This window comes from Balaenoptera musculus, chromosome 15 (assembly GCF_009873245.2).
Source record: "Balaenoptera musculus isolate JJ_BM4_2016_0621 chromosome 15, mBalMus1.pri.v3, whole genome shotgun sequence".
Lineage (NCBI taxonomy): Eukaryota > Metazoa > Chordata > Mammalia > Artiodactyla > Balaenopteridae > Balaenoptera > Balaenoptera musculus.
Window position 1 is genome coordinate 80,069,286 of NC_045799.1, and position 20,917 is coordinate 80,090,202.

Here is a 20,917-nt window from a genome sequence, read left to right on the forward strand (position 1 = left end):
GGGAGAGGACAGAGCTCAAAGCAGCTGGACCTGCAGAGAGTTGAGGGGCTGTCCGAGGAGGCGTGCAGAGGCCCCCTGTGTCATGCGGGCGAGGATGCGCGGGGAGAGAAGGGAGCGGATCTCCCGGGAGTCACCCCGCCAGGGAGAAGACTCCTGACGCAGGGGCGAGAAGGTCGAAGGGGCCTTCCAGTGGGCTTTTTTAGCAAACCCGCGGGAATGGAATTAAGAATCCGAAGAACAGCATGGGGAGTGGGTGTAGGCTTATTTTAAAAGGAGAAATTAAAAATGTCAGCGAGAGCGAATAGCTGATGGGAGGGGTAGGAAGGAAGGGACCAGCGTGGCGGGGTCAGCCTGGAGAGACGGGGGCGGGGAGAAGCCGAGACCAGAGGAGTCGTTTCGAGGCAAAGGCTCTGGGAGCCGCGGGCGTCTGTCCCCTCCGTCAGGCAGAGCACTGGGGGGGGTCTGCTGAGGGGTCGGGGTGCAGCTGGGGGCAGAAGGGTGTGCCGAGGGCGTGGCAAGGCCCCCGGGAAACAGAGGCGGCCAGCAGCAGGGGAGAGGCCCGGAGCCCGCGGGGACCCAGGCCCAGGGACTCCTCTGCAGTGTGTGCCAACCTGGCTGGGGAGGAGGGGGCAGCTCGGGTGAGACTCTCCGAGGCGAGGGAGGAGGACAAGGGGGGCTGTGTGTGTGTGCACTGTGGGGGGCACTGCCCGTGAGCTCTAGGCGGGCCAAGGGCAGCTCAGGGGAAGGCGTTTGAGGCGGGAGGGTCAGGCTGGGCGCCGGGGCCCGAGGAGGGAGCTTCTAAGCGTGAGAACGTGAGTATCAGAACCAAAGGATGACAAGCTCTCAGCTGCTGCCTCTCGGGTGGAGGCCGGGGGAAGAAAGTCCCATAGTTTAAGCCAGGGAGGTGTGAGGCCTCAATTGGACAATGTTTCCTTGCTCTGTTCTCCTTCTGTTTGGGGAACTTACAGCTGAAAAATAAGCTCATATTTTACATTTCCTATAAAGGCAGTATCTCCCCTGGTTCCGTGCATATTGGCAATTCTTATGCACAGAGTTTCATAAAAAGTCCAAAGAATTCAGGCATAGGCCTGAGTGCAAACACCCGCCATGTTGGGTAGCCCGGGATGCGGCCCAGTGGTGGAGGTCAGCCGAGGACCCCGCAGCTGCCCCCTCGCTGACACGGTGTTTCCTTAGCAAATGTCCCCAGCGAGCCCTGGCTTGTGAATGGCCGCGCTGCGTCTCCAAACTTACTTTAGCTCTTTCTTCACCTCTTCATAGTCAGCCTGTCCTTTGAGTTTTTCTTCCAGTTGCTGAAAACAGAGAGGGATTTTATTAGTGGTCGTGTCTGAAAAAGGCTGATGGGCTTTGCCATAGACTGAATGTGGTGTGTCCCCCCAAATTCAAATGTTGAGATCCTAACCCCCAACATGGTGATGGCATCAGGAGGTGGCGCTATTGGGAGGTGTTGAGGTCATGAGTGGAATTAGTGACTTAAAAGAGACCCCCGAGAGGCCCCTCGCCGTTTCCACCATGTGAGGACACAGCGGGAAGGTGGCAGTCTGTGAACCAAGAAGGGAGCCCTCAACAGACACAGAAAATGCTGGAGCCTCATCTTGGACTTCCAGCCTCAGAATTGTGAGAAACAAGTGTCTGTTGTTTACATCACCTGGTCTCTGGTATCCTGTCATGGCAGCCTCAACGGGCTAAGACCCTTCACTGACTACGTCCCCTGTAAAGCATCCAGCAGCCCCGAGGGAGCCCAGACATGCGCAGTGAAAGGTGACAACTGTGGAGTCGCCCCTTGTCCTTTGCTTGGTGCCTGGTGTTGAGTGGGCACAGGCGTGCATGCGCACCACACACACACACACACACACACGGCAACCATAAGGTTGTAACATAAAACCCAATGAAAGTAGAAGGAAAAAGCTTTACAGAAGTGGAAAATCGAACAAGGAAAAGGCCATTTTGTATGAAATCCCACAAAATGGCCAACAGGATGAAGAGACGCTCTCCTGGTGTTTTAAAAGCAGCGTGTGGCTTTTCACAAACTACGTGAGGCCAGCTGACACATACGGTTAGTTGTCAACACCTTTGGTGGGACTCTGCTGATAAGAGATACGGCCCTTTTGTCACTGAGGTCAGCATCAGATAGGCACCAGGGAAAATGCGTTTGTACTTCTGGAGGAATCCCCCCAGACGCGGGGATTTTAGCAGTGGAGGCCGGTCCGCTGGGTAGTCAGTGGTTTCTCCGACAGACGGTCCTGCAGGGAGGGCCCTCGCAGGGCACCCTGGCCAGCAGGGCCACGGCTGGGCATGGCTGACTCCCTGGCCCTAGAATGCCCTTCAGAGGGAAGGTCAGGGGCCCTTTGGCAAGCTTCCCAGGTACGGTGATGTTCTGCTGTGCTCCATGCACCTCTGTGAGCTCACTTGGTACCCATGTGGCTGTTTGTGCCCAGAGCCCTGCGGGGCCTTCTTGCCAGGAAGAGCCTTTGCTATAGAGTGGTCGGCAGAGGGTGCTTCCTTCTGTGAAGGTGCTTTTGGCCTAGTTTGTTTTTGCCCTTCCCCCCTCAACCAAAGGAGTTCCTTGTGGGAAGCTTGACATAAAACACAAAGACTCAGCCAGCAGGGGGTCCTGACCATTTAGCATCTTTCCAAGCCTGGGGTGAACGAATTCCAATTCTTGAATCAACAGGCCTTTCCCATCCCCAGGGCTTCTAGTTACCTTTTTAGGCTCTACTTGACCAGCCACGTCTATGATCACAGTTTAAAGCCGACTGAGAACATTCTAGAGTTTGGGGAGAAGAGTCCCACCTGGCCCACTAGCCTTGATGCTCACCTGAATCCCACGTGGCCCCATTTAGCCCATCTTTTCCTTTTGCCTTTGCTGGCGGTTTCTTGTGTGTGTATTTTCCATTGTGTAGAATTGCTCTGCCCCAGTTCCTTTTTAAGACCTCTTGCCTGTATTATAATGGTTTCTCCTCATAATCAAACAGGGTAGCATGCACTCATTTTCCGACAAAAGATGCTCAGAAAGTGCTCATGAAGACGTGATTCTTTCATTCTCCTCCCTGTGGTCGGACAGTGGGAAGCCCTTCCCAACACAAGATTGCCCAGTGCTGCCGGGACGCAAAGCACCTTCGGAGGGTGGGACCCACTGACGCTGCACGCGGAGCACGCGTATAAAGTGGTCACGTTCAGAGAACAGGAGACGGGCAGGAAGCACGGCAGACACGAAGCTTCTGGACCTGGCACGGCCCAGAACCTGGAGTCAGCTCTGTCACTCACGAGCGGGGCCCTTTGGGCACGTCCATCAGCGGCTCATCTGTGAGATGGGAAGACCGGTGACCTCCAAGTACTGAGCGAAGGGGCACGAGACAAGGAGCCGCTGCAGATGCTGGCACCGAGGGGCCTTCGATGCGGGACCACTGTCGCTGCCAGGTCCTGCTGCGGGTTCCCTGAGAGCACGGCTGCAGGCCTTCGATCAGCCCAGATCAGAAGGTTTTCGGGCTGGAATCTGTCTGGTTAAATGTGAGTTTTCACTGAGAACCAAACAGCTTCCACTGAAATTTCTGCCATCTGCCTGGGGGCAGCATAGTCAGGGAGAAACCAAGATGGTGTGTGCAAATCTCTGTTGAACAGACACCTGGACGGGGGCCTGGTGGGGGGCACCTCACAAAGCCCGTCCCCACCGAGCTCCCAGCGGAGCGCTGTCTCAGGACCCCGCATGTGGCGGCAGGCTGGGGGTGGGCCGGGGTAGGAGGCAGGCGGCGTGGGCCCACACAGGCAAGAGCCCAAGCGCCCTCAGCTCTGTTCTTTGGCCAGAAACTCCTTGCTGGGCGCCCGTAACGTCTGGTTTCAGAGGGTCCTGCCTGGGAAGGGCAGCAGGTGCTCTAGGCCGTCGTTCCTCTGGGGACTATTCCCTCGGATTTTGCCGATGCTTATCAAGCAGTGGGCCAGATCCCAGGCCCGGCTCCACACCCCACGTGTCATCTTATTCAATTATCGTGACACGTCTGCAGAGCATCTGTCTGTCCATCCAGAGAAAGAAAGAAAAAAAAAAAAACCCACAGGGGGTCTGCACCAAAGGCCGTGGCAGAGCCCGAGGCTGCCCAGACTGCCCAGAGCAAGTGCGGGAAGCAGTGAGGCACCGGTGGGCTGGGGCCCGACAGACCCGGGCCAAGTCCTGGCTCCACCACTTAGCTGCAGAGTGACCTTGGAAAAGACACTGAACTTCTCTAAGCCTCGGTTTCTTCATCTATAAAATGGGGATAATGGTACACACGGGACAGTGCTTTCCTGAGGACTAAATGAAATAGTCGTCCCTTGGTACCCACGCGGATATGGCTCCAGGACCCCTGTGGTACCAAATCTGCAGATGCTCTAGTCCCTTATACAGAATGGCGTAGGGCACGTGGCCCTCCGAATCCGTGGATGTGGAACGTGCAGACAAGAGCCCCAACTGCAATACTGAGTGCTTAGCCTGTGGTAAAGCACTCAGTAACGACTGTGACTGTTATTACTGTAGTTATGACTACTTTATCCCTGGTGGGTGGTACTGAATACGACTAAATGGTTCTGAAGACACCCTGTGGTCCTCAATCCAGGGGCTCCATTTATGAAGTTCTCCACATCCCAGTCTGCCACCTCCGAGCGTCCCTGCTGCTCTTTGGCAGATCCATGGAGGAGGACAGATGCCCAGAGCAGCTCTGGCTGTTTGATGCCGATGGCAGAAAAGGCAGCCCCACATCCTACGCCATGAACGCAGAATCTGGCAAGCGGGTCGCCTTCCTGAAAAGGTGCTCTTGTAAAGGAACACACTCTGACCTTGTATAGAGAGGGGAGGAAAGGTCTAGGGCGGAGCTGGGCTTCTAGCTCAGTCCCACTTGGCTGAGTGTGACCCCTGGGTGACAGGCTTAGCCTGTCGGGCCTCACTCTCCGCATCTGGGAAAGGGGGAGAGTAAGAAGAAGGGTTTCCAAAGGACAGTGGTGAGGAAATGTCGGATGCACAAGTGCAGGCTGCAAGCACCCCTCAAACACGGTGGTTTTATGATACATTAATCATCACACAGGTTTAATACTATAGAGCACGTATGTGGTTCCAGAACTTAGTAGGAGCTCATCAAACGTTTCTTGAATTGCTAGAAGCATTATCTATCTGAAGTTCTTAAAATCCTGGCTAAGACTCAAATAATGAGGTAATTTAATTTAAAATGCAAAGCATTTTGGTGTGCAGCAAATTAGGCACTGAATTTATAAAAGATATCTGTCTTAGTCAAGTTATAACATGGGGCCTAGGGCTACCAACTTAAGGGACCTCTGGCACAGAGACTAATGCAAAGACCCTCGAAAGACCTCGTCCTCTGGGTTGCACGGCAAGGGGTCAAGGCAGCAACACGCCTTTGCCACACGATGGACGGGGCCGGAGAGGCGACTGTTGCAGTTTACAGGCAGCTCTGTCTTCTTCCTCTGGGATAATCGGAGCCAGGCTTTCGGCAGTGCTGTCTGAAGACCCACAGCTCAGGTTAGGGGCGTCGGTGTGGACCCTGGGGCTGAGGGGCCACCAGTCAGAACCCAGAGGGTGTGACTGGGCTCCCTGTTCCGGGCAGGGGTCTGAGGTTGACTCTGCCTCTCTGGGGTCTGGAACTAGGCAGCGTGCCCCTCCTTTTCACCTGAACGGGGACCCCCTCAGGTCTCCACTGTTCCTTGGTGAGAGGTGGCAGTGATGTAAATTTAGGATCTGAGGAGGCTGGCCTGGGGGAGAAGCCCAGGGACGCCCAGGTGGGCGCTGTGCGCGCACTACAGGGAGGCTGAGAACGCAAGACAAAAAGGGGAGACCCCCCCCTGCCCCCCGGCCAGGGGGTGGGGAGAGTGACCATGACATTGGAGGCCTTGCTGCCAGCGGGAGAAGTGTGGTTCTGGAGAGAAAAGGGGGACCCCTGCGTGGCAACCCCATCACAAGTCACCTCCAACTTCCATGGGCTGTGACCCAGGCACAGGGCGGACGGGAGCCAACTCCTCCTCATGGAGTGGTGCCATCATAGGCCAGGAGGGTCCTGGCTCAGTATTTCAGCTACTTGGACACTGTATGGTCGGCTAAGTGGGCCACAAGCTGGGGATCATCTGCAGGTGAATATCTAGACTTACTCACCCAGTGACCAGGGGCACGTGTGTCTAAGAGGATTCACCGTAGATTCCCACAATCAGCTCCCTGAAGCATTTCCAGTAATGCCCACCGGTTTGCAGCGATTTACTTATGACCTCAATGCAGATAACTGGCCTTGAGGCCTCTAGCACGATGCCCCAGAGGGAAGAGGCCCTCGGTTTCTTCCCTCGGGGGCATCTCCGCTGCTGCTTCCCTGCCCAGGGCCCCCTTCACCCCGCTCCTCCCCGTGGAAGGCTCACTGCTTCCTTCAATTGCACAGATTGCTTCCTTCAATCTGTGCTCACAGTGCCTTCAAGATGCAGCCAGGACAAGGCTCAGGGAGGCTCGGCTCCTGGGCTCTCTGATACCAGGATGTGTGACATTAAAACTCACTTGTGCCATCCAGGGAGGGCAGGGGCCATGGAGGGACACACACAGGCCTCCCCTCTACAGCCATGGGCTGACTGGCACCTCCTCCCCGAGACAGCGATTATCATCATGCCCACCCGCGGCAAGCGACCAACGAACGTGGATGTCGGAGCTTCACACACTGAGACGATGATGAGATGCTCGTTAAAACGCGGTCAAGGGCAGCCCCGGTGCAGAGGAAACACACGGCCGGTGAGGGAACTTATGTAACCAAAGAGGCAGCGTCCAGAATTAAAGGCGCTGAACGAGTGCAGAGAAGTGGTTGTCGGTCTTTTGTCCTGTCCCCACCCCCCGAGGGACACAGTGTGCCCCACAGTGGCTCAAAAGGACCCAGCAGAACCTCGGGAGGTGGCGTGAGGGGTGCGGAGGGTTGGGGGGGGCTTGTGCGGTTTGGAAAAAGGCCCCGAGGTGAATGGAGCACACCTGCCCACTCGCCCAGTGAGAAGTACTGATCTTTAAAGCATCTGCAGAAAATATCATTTCTCCCTAGGGGAGACTGGCCTCAGTTAGTCTTTCTTACAAACACCCATCTTAAACCTGAGCTATTGGTAGCATTGTTCCCTGTGCCATAGTGAGTAGAATGCAGGTGACTGCCGCATCACACTGCCTCTGTACTGAAGTGTTCCAACAGAAGACCCCAGAAGAGTGTTATCAGACACAGCAGCCTTGTAACGGCAGTCGGGTTACTTCATTAATTATGAATACAGAATTATCCTTGACAAGTGGCACGGTGCTGCAGTACTTGTCAGATCAGGCAGGAAGAAACATCTCCCACTTCTGAGTTGGTTTCGATGTCTATTTGAAGGTTAGAGGATGCACCACTGTATCTGGCTAGTGATGGTGAACTTGGCTTGAAAAAGTAGAACATGGGGAGAGAGACCGGTAAACATCCAATTGGCAATTCATCCTCATAATTATCAATCAGTTAACGAAGGTGAAGAGAAGAAAGCATTAGTCGCAAAGAGAGGGAGTGTTTCAAGGTGCTTGGAAAAGCAAACGTGTCCCCAAACGTGTTCCATTACAGAGTGCACCCCCAGGGGGTCCTGGTGGAGGAGACCCCAGTAAGCTCAAGACTCCGTAATCTCAAGACTTGTCCATGGGACTTCCCTGGCGGTCCAGTGGTTGAGACGCCGCTCTTCCACTGTGAGCGGGCGCGGGTTCGATCCCTGGTCGGGATCCTGCATGCCACATGGCATGGCCAAAAAAAAAAAAAAAAAAAAAAAAGACTTGTCCGTTATGCCTCCTGCCCTTGTGAGACCAGTGCTCCGCATCCCTTCAGTGACCATCATCAAGCACATTAGCATTTATCTCAGAGGTCACAGTGGGCGTCCATGGTGAAACCACCCACCACGCCAGGATGCTGAGAGACAGCTGGAAGCTGGAGCATCCTCAGACGTAGATCCCAACCCGAGCCCACAAAGCTGGACAACACGGTCCAAGATGGAAAAGACGGGGTGTCGGGGGGTTGGGGATGGTGGGAGCGGGAGGAGGAGGAAATGGGAAGCTCAGGGGCGGCTCCGGCTGCTTCCAGCGGCCACCACGGCTGGGCCCCAGACCCCCGCCACAAAAGCATCAGGTTGCCGATTTGCCAGGTCTCATTCATAAAATATTTTTCTAGTAATTGTTTCGCTGCTTAGTTCAGATTTGAGACTATAAATTATACACGTTAGGAGAAAAAAAAAAGCCCAGGGAAGTATCTCATTCAATTAACCTTATTCCTTTGGGCGAGGGAGGCTGACGTGCCCGTTTGGGGAAGGCTGATACCTTCTGCGTGTGGGTTCAATATCAGCAAGAGCTTCACTCCTGGCGACAAGGGGTTAAGATAATTAAAATCAGAGAAGTCTTGTTACTAGAGGACATGTTTTGATTATTAGATCAGATGAAGATAAGGGAGTAATAATTTTGGAAGAAGTATTGCCGAATTGTTTCATTAACTGCACAGTATTAAAGAATTCCCCCAAGATACGGATAAAGAACATTAATTTGTGAAACTGCGTTTCATTTTTGGTGAAGGCAAACATTAAAACCTTAACTGATTTAGAAGAAATTGCTCTATAATAAAAAACGTAAGGTCTACAGCCTCCCTCTCATGTAGTCAAACGCATCATGTACTTGAGTCGAAGCCTTTAACTGTAACAAAGGAGGGGAAGGCCAATTATCCAATAGCAGTGCCACTGCTGGGGTCAGAAATGGCTATAACATGAGGAAATGACACTGAATCTGGAAATAAAAAGTGAGTCCTGGTACTCAGTGGGCAGGCTGATGAGAGCTGCCATGTGACCGGGCCTCAACCATCTCCCCATCCCGGCAGGACCATCTCCTCAGCGGGGACCGGGCACCCGGCAGTTTCTCAGACAGTGGATGAAATCCACCCAAAGAGGCAGAGAAGGATCTAGTGAGGATGAGTGTGGGTGCCCCGGTGCCAGTGAGGTCAGGCCAGGGGGCTGCCGGGAGGACAGACTTGCTGGAGACTGAGTTCTGCCTCAGAAACATGGTCATGGCGTGGAGGAAAACAAAAAATCTCAATTAAAAAAAAAATCAAAATGGGCCTCACCACATTCTGGAATTACTTTACGTAAGAAAAAGTTTTCCTGACATTTTTACAACCAACTCTGATCCACTTTCTTTAGAGCACAGACTATAATTGGCAGTCGGTCACTTATCCATTCACACCCGCCTCGAATGGGCGCTGAGCGGGGGCGGGGGGGCCCGGTGGGCGGATGGAGCGGGGACGGCAGAGCGGATGCCCGCGCCCTCGCCGGTCCTGTCTCTTCCCTGTCAAATAAGAAACCACCGAGGAGTCCCTGCTGGCTCTGACGTGTGAATCTGGGGTGCCACGACTATCTCCAAATTATGCTAACTTCAACAGATTGGGAATACCTTAAATAAAGTGTAATTAAAAAAATATAACGTAAAAGGTTCTGGGTTCTGAATTTGGGACACCAATTTATGAGAAGCCCCAAGAGGATCTAGCTTTCGGCTAGACTGCTAAAGACGCCGAAGGGAGATCAGCAGCTGATGGTGGGAGCTCCCCCTGCTGAAGCAACACCACGCTCCGGGCCCCGGCGCCTGGCACAGGCCTGAGGGTCAAAACCGTCCCTGCAGGTGGGGAGCAGGGCCCACAGGGCTCGGTGCAGATGTGCCCTCCACGGACCCCTGGCTTTCATTTTGTTTGGGCACGGGGAGGGCTGGGGTCTCGGTGTGCTGGGTCCTCCTGCCGGCAGCCTTCTCCAGGAGCCAGGGGAGGCCGGCAGAGCTGCACTAACGCGTCTGCAGATGGCCTGCGCCCCGACGGCACTCCAGCCCATGCGGCGTGCTGTGGGCACCAAGGATCGGGGTTTCTACAACGGGCTGCATGTGAGGACAGCTGACCAGGAGGGACGTGCCACCAGGGCAAGGGCTGACGGGAGGGGTCAAGGCCCATCCCGCCTCGCTGCCTTGGGCTTCAGGACTCTGATTCCGGCTGCCTCACAGAGGTCAAGGCTGCCATGCCTGCTGTCAATCAGGACAAGGTGTTCTCCAGACAAGAGCCCTGATGGAGCTTCTCAGTGATGTGTCCAGGGGAACCTCACGCCTCCTTATACTGGTCTCACTGGAGGGAAAGACTTGGCTGATAGCTGGAGCTCAGCTGAGATAAAACCCCAACAGTCACTTCTGCTTTCAAAAGAGAAGGAATTTTGGGACTTCCCTGGTGGTCCAGTGGCTAAGACTCCACGCTCCAAATGCAGGGGGCTTGGGTTCGATCCCTGGTCAGGGAACTAGATCCCACATGCTGCAACTAAGAGTTCACATGCCGCAACTAAGACCCGGCACAGCCAAATAAATACATAAATAAAAATATTTTAAAAATTAAAAAAAAAAAAAAAAAAAAAAGAGAAGGAATTTTAACCATGACCTTTGCAGATGACAAAAACGAGATACATTTGTGCAATGGCTACGGCGGGGCAAATGAGTTGGCTTTGAGGCGAGACCTCCTGCCGTGGTCACTACACTGGGGGCCGAACTGCCCCGCTGAAGAGCTCGGGGTGTCGGTGGGGAGCCAGACCCCCCGTGCCGAGCCCGGCTCCTTCCGGGGCCACGTGTGCGCGTGCGGCCCTCCCCCGGCCCCTGGGGCCCCCGGCGCCCTTACTTTGAGGGTGCTGTTCTTGGCACTCAGCTGCTGCTCGAGCTGGGAGATCTGGCTGGCCGAGTTCTCGCGCAGCTTGGTGAGGCTGGCCTGGAGTCTCTGCACGTCCTCCACCAGCTGCGCGATCTCCCGCTCTTTGGCGGCCAACTCAACTTCCAGGCTGGAGCGGGTGAGGACCTCTATGGCCTGCTCCTGCGGAGGAGAAAGGAGATGACAAAACCGCACTGGCTTCGGACGGGCGCTTGGGGTGATTGGTGCTGGCAACCGAGGCGAAAAGCAGGCAGCGGGAAGGATTTGGTTGGTGATGCGGATGCTACGGCATCGCGTCCTGCCTCTGCTTGGACCGCACCTGCCCGTCGCCCTCCCCCCTCACCTTCTCATCTGCACGGGGAGCTGCCACCTGGATTCGTCTGTTCGACAAGCATGTACTGAGTACCCGCCATGTAGCAGGCACACAGCAGGGGACAGAAGGACAGAAGTCCCTGTCCTCACAGGGCTTCTGGTCCAGTGGGATGGGGCAGGGATGAGATGCCTTAAATATGCTTATTAGTAGCAGAGAGTGTGTCGGATGATGACAAATGCCACGGAAAAACTGAAGCAGGGAAGGGGCAGCTGGGGCTTTTAATAATGTGGTCAGGAAAAACCGCATTGAGATGGTGACATTTGAGCAGAGACCTGAAGGAGGTGATGGAAAGGGCCTTGCTGATGGCTGGGGACGCCAGAGGGGAAGGTTCTGAGGACAGCTCCTGGAATGTTCCAAAGCATTCGGATTTTTTACCACAAGAATGAGATGCAATGTCCTTATGATTCATTACTCTGTTATCTAGAAGCTGAGATACTGTTTGACAAATTGATTCTCGGAGTTAGCATTTTTAAAAAAAGAGTTAAAAGATGTGGAAGGTGCATATTTGGGGTTCCTTTGCGCAGGAATTCTTTTGATAATTGCTGTTTTAAAAAACTTACTCCCCACCCCTCAGATGTGCTCATTTTGGAAAAAAATGCAAAACAGGGAAAAGGTACTTTTTTTAAAGTCAAATTCATATTTCCACTTCCCAAGGATGAAAGCAGTACTCTTCTCAAGTTTTAGAAGTAATCATAGCTCCTGAATGGTTCTGGAAGCTTGTCTGCCGGGCGGAGCACTTCTGGGCATGACTGAGGGGGACATGAAGGGCAGGACTGCAAGGTCCCTATGACAGCAGCGACCTGGGGACGGCTCACACCGCAGTGTAGAACGCCACCACCCTCGCTGTCATCCCCTTGCCCCCGGAAGTGCACCGCCGCACACCTTGACTTGGCCTATACTGGGGCGGAAACAGTGGCAGCGACAGCCCCAGTTGGCAGGGGCGGCCCTGCTATTCCATGCATGATGTGCCTGTCACAGGGTTTTCACATTTGGGGACAGCCAGTCACCATGGAAATAATTTTTCATATCTCCCTCCCAGGAAATTAAGGCCTTTACCATGTAAGAATGTGAACTTTTGTGGGCAAAGAAGTGAGCCCCTTCTGTCTCTGGTTTGTATGATGTTATAAAGTAAGTCCTTCACTTCCCCTGACTTCCGGCAGATCTGCCCGTGGCCCTGGGGCCCCAGTGAGCATCTTCCCGCCAACTTATTAAAGAGGCACATGCTGTCCAGACCAGTTCTGTTCAGCCTGGGCTCCACGGACTGGTGCCAACTCACAAACCATGGCTGGTACACAGTGAGACAAGCACAGAAATTGAGAGTAAGTGTTTAGAAACTTTTATAGCAATCTGACTTTGCTGTGACATTTTTATTGTCTTTTGTAAAACTATCAGTCTGCAACAGATTGGAAATTCAAAACAAAACAAAACAAAACAAAACAAATAAAACCATCCTTCACCACAGAGAATTTAGGAAGCGCCGCCCTAGACAACTCTGGCCAGAACCCAGGTCAGGAGCCAAGGGACCGCAGACAAGTCCTTCCAGCAGTGAGGACAGGAGAGGAGCACGCAGAGGGGGTCCTGAGGAGGGAGAGGGGGGTGTGTAGGCGGCTGGTGGGTCTTGTCGGAAGAAGAGGGGCTCCGTCTCAGGGTGGGGACCCCACAGGCGGGCACAGGGGTGGGAGGGGCAGGGAGCAGGGCACAAGCAAGGGGTGATCAATGCTGAGAGGCCGGCTCGAAGAGGACTGAGCATGTTGGTGCCCGGAAGTGACTGCTCGGGAGGGTGGCAGGAGGGGCCTGGACTTAGCAGGGGGACACGATGAAAGTGATACCCAGGGAGGTTGGCCTCATGGTGGGTTTAGGCTGTGCCACGGTATCTAATTTAACTTATTTATCAATCTTCCAACCTGAGGGATGGCAGCCATGGCAGCTCTTTAAAGTGCTCTTAGGGAAAGAATCTGTAAAACAAGCCCAAAGGTGATCTGGGGTTTTCAATGGGCGAGTGCAAATCACAGCAGGGACGAGGGTTCAGAGAACCTGTGTAAAAACAGGAGCTCTCAGTGTAGCCCTAGATCCAGGATGGGTACCGGGCGACGGGCAGTCCCAGGGTACAGTTGGCTGCTCAACTCTTGGGGCCCAGCCTGGCCTGGCCCCAAGCTGACCTTGTGACCTCGGGCACATCAATTAACTCACGAACCCGGGCCACAGATTCCTCATTCATAACAGAGCAAACACCATTTGTGTCTCGCATAAACTAAGCTGAGATGAGATAATATACCCCAAAGCAGCAAGACCTTGGAATTAAGATAGAAAACAGCATCCTACTCTGAGCCCAGACATGCTCACTCCCATCTCCAACACGAGGGCATCCTGTTGTCCCATCGTGAAGATGCAGCAGAAAACGGAGGAAGAAACAGACAAGGGCCCGGGAGTTGACCAGGGGCTGTGGGTGGAGGGAGAGGACCGCACCTGGGTGATGGAGCTGGGCCTGTTGGTCCGTGGGCACCAGCTAAAAGGAGATGGTAGGACAGGGTGCACAAGGTGCTGGGTAGGGTTGGGGGGGGGGTAAGGGGGGCGTGGAAAACTGCAGGGGGGTCAGCGTCTGGCAGTTCAGGTGCCCTTGAGATCATTACTGAGAAGGGAAGCAAAGGTGGATTCAGGGACCCAGGACCACTGGCTCCCTCGTGTCTGTCCAGGCCTCGACTCAGCCGCACCCGAATCCCTTGGGGGCTGGGCCCTGCCCTGGCAGCTGTGGTTCAGGGGGCTGGGGTAGGGCCCAAGGACCCCCTCGTCATTCTGATGGGGTCCAGGGTCAGGACCCTGGTTCGGACAAGCCTTGGAAGGAAGGAACAGAAACTGACTTCCCTCAGTCTGACAACAGGTCCCTGTGGGCACCAGAATGGGGTCCCGAGAGTCTGTCCCAGGGGGACCTGCCCACGCTCCAGGCTTCATAGGTAAGGGCCTGTGTTCCTCATGTTTCCAAGGGGAGAATGAACCCAGAAACCGAAGTCGCCGAGGGAGTACCCCATTAAACTTTGTCCCTCGGAACCGTCCGCCCCCTTCTGCCAAACCGCTTGTGTGAACTATCACGGGTCACGTAAATCCTCCTACAGAGACCAGAACACGGAGGCCGGAAGAAGCCGGATAAGGATCTCTGTTACCCTGCAGCCATTTTCATACGAGATATGAATGAGATGCAGGAACATCACTCAACACGAGGGAAACCTGACGTGCGGTGACGGTGGGCCGGGACCCCAGCCTACGAGGCAAACGCTCGGGGTCTAGGCTAATCTCCCCGGGGAGGGTCGAGGGAATGAGAGGCTCGGTTTTCCTTCTTTCTCGTCACCCCACTATTCCTGCCAACACTAAGTGGCCGACATATGCCGACTATGTCCAGTATATTCACCTGATGGACAGACAGGCATTTAGGTTTAAGGCGGCCTGGTGTGGTGCACCAGAGTCCCAAACTAACATTTGCCTGTAAATACTTGACAAAGGGCCTGCATACCTCCTGTCTCCTTGAATGCGCATGAAGCAGGGGTGGCTCGATGGAGGGGTAAAGAGTGGACTTCGGAGCAGGACAAACTTGGGATCATATTCCAGCTCGGTCATTTTCTAGCTGTGTGACCTTGGGCAGATTACTTAACTCCTCTGAGCCTGTTTGCTTACCTACAAAATGAAGGTAATAAAACCGTCCTCTAACGACTGTGGCATCATGAGTCAGCAATGACATAACTGCACAGAGTCCCGCCCGGCCACTAATGAGGAGCAGGGGCTGGCTGAGTGGCGGCTCGCCTTCCAGAATTGGTGATTCCAATGGCCCAATGGCCCGGTTTCGGCTTTTGCTGGATCTATAGACTCCACTGTTTCTCTGCCTAGTTCTGCCAGCCAAGCCCAACAGACATCGTGCCGCTGGCCTGGTCTCCTATGCTTGCTCGTTTGCTCCCCAACGGGCTGGGGCTAGGGCTGGGGCTGGAGTTGCCAGGCTACATGGGAATGTGTCCCTGAGGGGAGCCCTGGCAGGGCCGGCTCGCGGGAGACTGAAGCGGTGCCATGTAAACACTGCACTTAGCCGATGCTGAAGTGTTTAAGCGCCCCGAGAATCCACAACTTGCTCTACCTGCGAAAACATTCATTTCCCTCTGAAATGTTTTGGTTGCTACGGTCCAGGATGGTGCCAGAAATCCTTTCAATCAAAACATTTAGCTCAGGAGCCCCGGGCAGACACACGATGCACGGCTTTCTCTGGAGGAGCCCGAGCGACCACAGAGGCCAGGAGAAGCCGCACCAATTCCATCCTCGAGGGCTTTTTCCCGCCTCGGCTCCGGTGCTGGGTTCAGTCCAGGTAAACTTGGACAAGGGGACGGTGACGGAGCCAAGGGGACATTTCAGGCAAAATTAATACCAGAGTCCATGAAGTACAAAGGTTGTGATGGTTCCTTAAATGGAGAACTTTTCTCTGTAGCCTGAAACACTTAAGTCATGTTTTAGTTAATGTGAACTTAAAGACAGAAAACAAAAATCCAGTCTTAAAAGGGGTCCTCACACTAAAACTTTGCTTTGGACGCATTCCTGGGGAACAATTTAAAAGCTCCGGTCTGGGGCGGTGGAGGCCCCTGCCGAGCCCTGGCTTGGCCGCTGGGGCCAAGCGTTCTGGGGCAAGGGGTTTACATCCAGGGAGCTTCTGTTTCCTCATCTATATAAAGAAATAACAGTGCCCTGCTTCATGGGTCGGGTGGGGTAGTGGTAGTCAAACTGAGGTGTGACCTTATTACAGCAGCACGTCTCCCACTGGACTGTCCTCTCTCCAGGAAGGGCCTGGCTCGTCCCTCCTGGCTCTCCCAGGATCCACTGTGGGTCCCGGCACACAGCAAGGGCTCTCCAACCCTTTATTAAATAAAAGGACAGCTACAGGTGCAATTCAGCCATCACAGGCCATCAGAGCTGCAGGGACCTCAGGATCACTTGCTTCCTCCTTATTCTGCACACCAGGAAACTCAGGCCTCGTAAGTGCCACCACCTGAGTTAATCACTGTATGTGAACTAGTGACGGAGTTGGCTCTGAAACCGGGGCCCCTGGACCAGAGTGCTGGTGCCAACCACAGTCAGACTAACCGCTAAGGTTGGCTGAGGACGGATTATGTGGCAGGACGTGCTCTAATGGCTTCGCTCAGAGTAATTTCCAGAACCCTTGTAAAAACCCATTTTACGGATGATGCAACTGAGACTCAGGGAGGTTAAGCCACTTGCCCCAAGTCACACAGCTGATAAACTGCAGAGCTGGGTTCGGAACCCAGGGGTTTGGCTCCAGTGGCCACGGTCTTAATTACGCCGCCGCTCTGTATTGCCGCACAGCATTGAAGGAAAGAGTCTGGAGTCCGATAGTTCAAAGCCGCCTTGATCGAGCTGGGAAGGTTCCAGCTAAGAGCAATTTTCATTAGTCTTAGAAAAATCAAGAGGCAAAGGTCTGAGATGTGTGCCTGGCTCCTCTTGAATGCTCGCACGTCAGGTGACATCCTGACTACCACGCGGACTCAGAGCGGGTTGTGTTATTACCTGCCCCGCTCCTCCCACATCATGAACTGTTTTTCACTCTGGAAGGACACATCCAGGAGAAGACCAGACCTCCAATATTCCTGTGCAGTTCTGCAAGCCTCCAGCCTCGGATCGCCACCCATCTGCCAGCGGTCCACCCACCAGTCTAACTGGGAAGATGGTCTCTTGGTGATGGGCTCTCCACCGGGTGGGCGTCACGCTGACCACTGGGCACCGACGCACAACCAGTAAAGCTCTTCCCTCTGACACAATTGGGTTCCATCCCCAGACTGTTACACGCACTCCCCACCGAGACAGCAGGACTGTTTCAAACATTACCCCCGTAAAGGGACGCTCTAAAGCCAAAGAAGAAAGCGGCTGTAACACACAGAGGTACGGATGCGAGGCGACGGGGTCCCCGCGGGGCTGGGCTACCCACCACGTCCGGCGCCTTCTGGATCTGGGAGGCCAGCTGGAGAGAGTGGTTGGCCGACAAGAGCTGCTCCCTCAAGGTCTCCACCTCTCTCTGAGCCACCTCTGCCCTCTGAAGGAAGTGAAAAGGGTGGAAAGAGAAAGTACATTCAGTTTAACAACTGACAATTATTACAAGAAACATTCATCAATTCATGCCTGACTGACTATAATTGATTTTCCTAAACACTCAACCTAATAAATGCTAGAAAAAAACAGAGAATGTGATGGATTTTTATTTTAAACAGTACAAGGAAGAAATAATTGAGCGATTATGACAGTAATTTAACGCTAGGAGCAAGGAATCCCCTGCTGATACTAGCGCTCCGGCCCACTGAATTTCCCAGACTGAATAAATACAAGTGGAAATGGAGTCTTTTGATTCAATTTCTTTCTATTCTCATAGCCCAAGAAGATTTTATTGCAGGATTACTCCTGGGAGTAATTCTCACGGGTAAACAGTGAATTAAAGACACTCTGGCCATTCTCCTCCTAAAAACATGCACAATGTTGCAGTTGTTTTCCTCCAGCAAGTATTTCCATAAACGGACGGGGTGTAAATGCCACTTCTTTTGTGAGGACCAGGCTTATTTCAACGTATTTAACCCTTCACCCGACCAAGTTTTCTAATGCTGAGGCTGGCATTTCCAGCCAGCCAGGCCAACGAGGGGCTGCTGAGGGGGTGAGGCCGAACAGAGCCGCCCACAGGGAGGAGGCTGCAAGAGGAACGAGTGGACGCTTCTGTCATTTGCTGTAATTCCCGGACAAGGACACCAGTGCCCCGGAGAGCAAACTGGTATTTCCCACTGGTCAGCGAGAACAGTCACTCCAGTGCCCGCCTCCCAAGAGGGCACCGTGGTGCAGTGGGCAGGAGCTGGGCATTTGGGACCAGAGGGATGAGAGCAGGTCACCTAACTCAGCTCACCAAGCCTCCACCTTCCCATCTGTAGAATGGGAACACCGTCTCCCTCCCAGGGACCTCGCAAGGATTAACACCCAGAAGCGCCCTCATTCATAAGTGCTTTGTTAATGGGCTTGTCCTGATTTTACAATGACTGAGACGAAACGCAAGGATGGGTGGGAAGCTGTAGCTAATTGACACTGGGCACGTGGACTGAGGAGTGATCGCTGCTTCTTTCTACCAGACGTACATTCTGCGCATAGGAAAGATGAACAGGAAAAGCCTGGCTGACTAAGGCTATTTCGTGTGTTTTCTTATTTTGTGGTGTGACAGTGCGTGCCTACTAATTGCTAAGAATGAACTGAAAAGAGAAGCAAGAAGTTAGCCTGCCCGGTACTCGCCGATCCATCTAGTTGTACGAGGACTGGGTTTGGCAGCCTTAAGTGGTTCTACGACGGCGGCGCGGCCCTATCTGCTCTGCATCCAGACAAATTAGGGTATTTCTAACAGTAGCTGCTCCTGCCCGGGGTGGTGCTGGTGGCCGCCCGCCCTGCTGCTCCAGGAGCTCTTGGAATTGCACTCAATCTAATTCCCATGGCGCCTGGGCGGGCCTGTCTGTGCGCGAGCAGCCACTTCCCACTCTCTGCTGCAAACCGTCTAGAGGCGCCCCTGTCAGGAAAGGCGGTGATGTGACCGGCATGGCCAAGATGCCAGGGGTGACTTCTGGTTCACGATAACTGCAGGAAGCTCTCCCCTTCAGTGAAAAAGATTTCCCCTAGTTTGTTTCCAGATGAGCCACTCCACGTTTTTCTGATAATCAAGTCATGCTACTGAAAAGTTCACTCTCGTCTTTCTCGTCAGTTATACTCTAGGGCATAAAACCTCCATGGCTCTGCCAGGAAGAAGGTGTATTTGGACATATTTCTAGCCTTTGTGACTAAGGAAAACATTGCTCAGCCTAGTGGAGAAGCAGTTCTGGTGGCAGCAAACGAGGCAGCATCCCCCCGCCCCCGCCCGCTAACACTGGCTGTGAAATGTTCCAGAAGCACCAGAGCTGGGGCAGCCCGGGCAGGGGCTTCGCGGCCAGGATCTCACGTGGGCATTTCACTGTTGGGAGCAGAGTGCTGTCCCATCAAAGGCCGAGGGCTCACAGAATAAGGGATCTTAGTTGTGGATGATTTCACCCTCGGTTTTCATAATTTCTCCAGAGCTTCTGCACTTTGTTCAGTTTCCAAGTTCATGTACAGTCATGAAACTGGGGCCTATCCTCGGTGGTCACAGCCTCTTATCACATTTGACTTGACTTGGCTGCTTCACTGCAACTCTTTTTTTAAAAAATCAATTAATTAACTAATTAATTAATTAGGTTGTGGCAGGTCTTAGTTGCGGCAGGTGGGCTCCTCAGTTGTGGCATGCAAACTCTTAGTTGCGGCAAGTGGGATCTAGTTCCCTGGCCAGGGATCGAACCCCGGCCCCCTGCATTGGGAGCGTGGAGTCTTAACCACTGTGCCACCAGGGAAGTCCCACACTGTAACTTTTTGATTGTTTAGGATTTTTATTATTTATTCAGGATTTATACCCTGAGTACATCAAAAACAAAACAAAACAAAACGAAATGAGTTGAGGTGGTTTGTGCCGCTAAACGTGTGCAAAGCAGAACAACTGAAAGTCAAAATGGGCCTAAGAGCTGCTGAAGGAGGGAGCGGGTACTGGACGCCGGGAGCTGCTGGGGTGAGTGAGTCTCTGCAGCTGTAAATGCAGCCCAGCTGCTGGCGGCTGAGGCGGAAGGAAAAGGGTGCTGTGCTGGGTTGGCTCCGTGGTCTCACTTGCTGCCAGGGTTTCCTATCTTCCCCACGACCACAGTCCGACCAGATGAAGTTGTGTTTCTAGAACTGGCATCAACGGGGGGGAGGGGGCAAGCTCTGGTGCCGGTTTCTGATCTGGACGCCCAGACACGGGGCCGTGGCTGCCATGAGACACCCAGCTCCCTGTTTCCATTGACGGGACTCCTCCTCCCCTGTCCCTGCAGAGGCAGAGCCTGGGGACCGAGGCCAGGGCCCCGGTGGGCAGCTGGCGGCATTGTGGGTGTGACTCAGCGGCCACCCCACGGTGAGAAGAGAGCCTGGCCAAGCCTGAGCTGCCCTCCTGAGAGATTTGCTGCCTGTTTCTTACTTTCTGTCCTTTTCTGAGAAGTGAGGGTAAGTGCTGGAAGCGCAAGGGAAAGTAAAGGAGAGGGCACGCGAATGAATGAGGGCACTGCTTTGCATTTTGGTGGTAACTCCAACCAGAAAGATAGAAAGGGCTGCCCTGTAGGACAACTGGGGACCAGTGAGATAACACAAGCCAGGTGCCTAGCAGTGCCACCACGTGGTGACAGGCGCCCAGTGAAGAATTATTATTATTATTTTGGGCCCTGGTGTGTGCTGCCTCAGGTGGCCACGATTCTTTCCTTATCTTTTTTTTTTTTAAATTATTTATTTTTTATTTATTTATTTTTGGCTGCATTGGGTCTTCGTTGCTGCGCACGGGCTTTCTCTAGTTGCGGTGAGCGAGGGCTACTCTTTGTTGCGGTGCACGGGCTTCTCACTGCGGTGGCTTCTCTTGTGGAGCACGGGCTCTAGATGCGCGGGCTTCAGTAGTTGTGGCACACGGGCTCAGTAGTTGTGGCTTGCGGGCTCTAGAGCGCAGGCTCGGTAGTTGTGGCGCATGGGCTTAGTTGCTCTGCAGCATGTGGGATCTTCCCGGACCAGGGTTCGAACCCATGTCCCCTGCCTCGGCAGGCGGATTCTTAACCACTGTGCCACAAGGGAAGTCCTCCTTATCTTAAAATGAGGAAAAACTTTTTTTTTAAGTTTATTTATTTTTGGCTGCGTTGGGTCTTCGTTGCTGCGCGCGGGCTTTCTCTAGTTGTGG

General features: G+C 53.7%; 1 protein-coding gene across 6 annotated transcripts in view; it reads right to left on the minus strand.

Moving 5' to 3' along the window:
* CUX1 (cut like homeobox 1) overlaps positions 1–20,917 on the minus strand; it is a 373,348-nt gene that overhangs the window by 72,752 nt on the left and 279,679 nt on the right. For 4 of the 6 annotated variants that reach the window (XM_036824617.1, XM_036824616.1, XM_036824615.1 and 1 more), the window contains exons 10-12: positions 17,072–17,176; positions 10,701–10,889; positions 1,252–1,310 (exon numbers count right to left, since the gene is read on the minus strand). In XM_036824617.1, the coding sequence (XP_036680512.1) occupies positions 1,252–1,310; positions 10,701–10,889; positions 17,072–17,176 (353 nt within the window). The remainder of the gene's footprint in view (positions 1–1,251; positions 1,311–10,700; positions 10,890–17,071; positions 17,177–20,917) is intronic. The other 2 variants (XM_036824618.1, XM_036824614.1) reach the window with 1 other exon arrangement.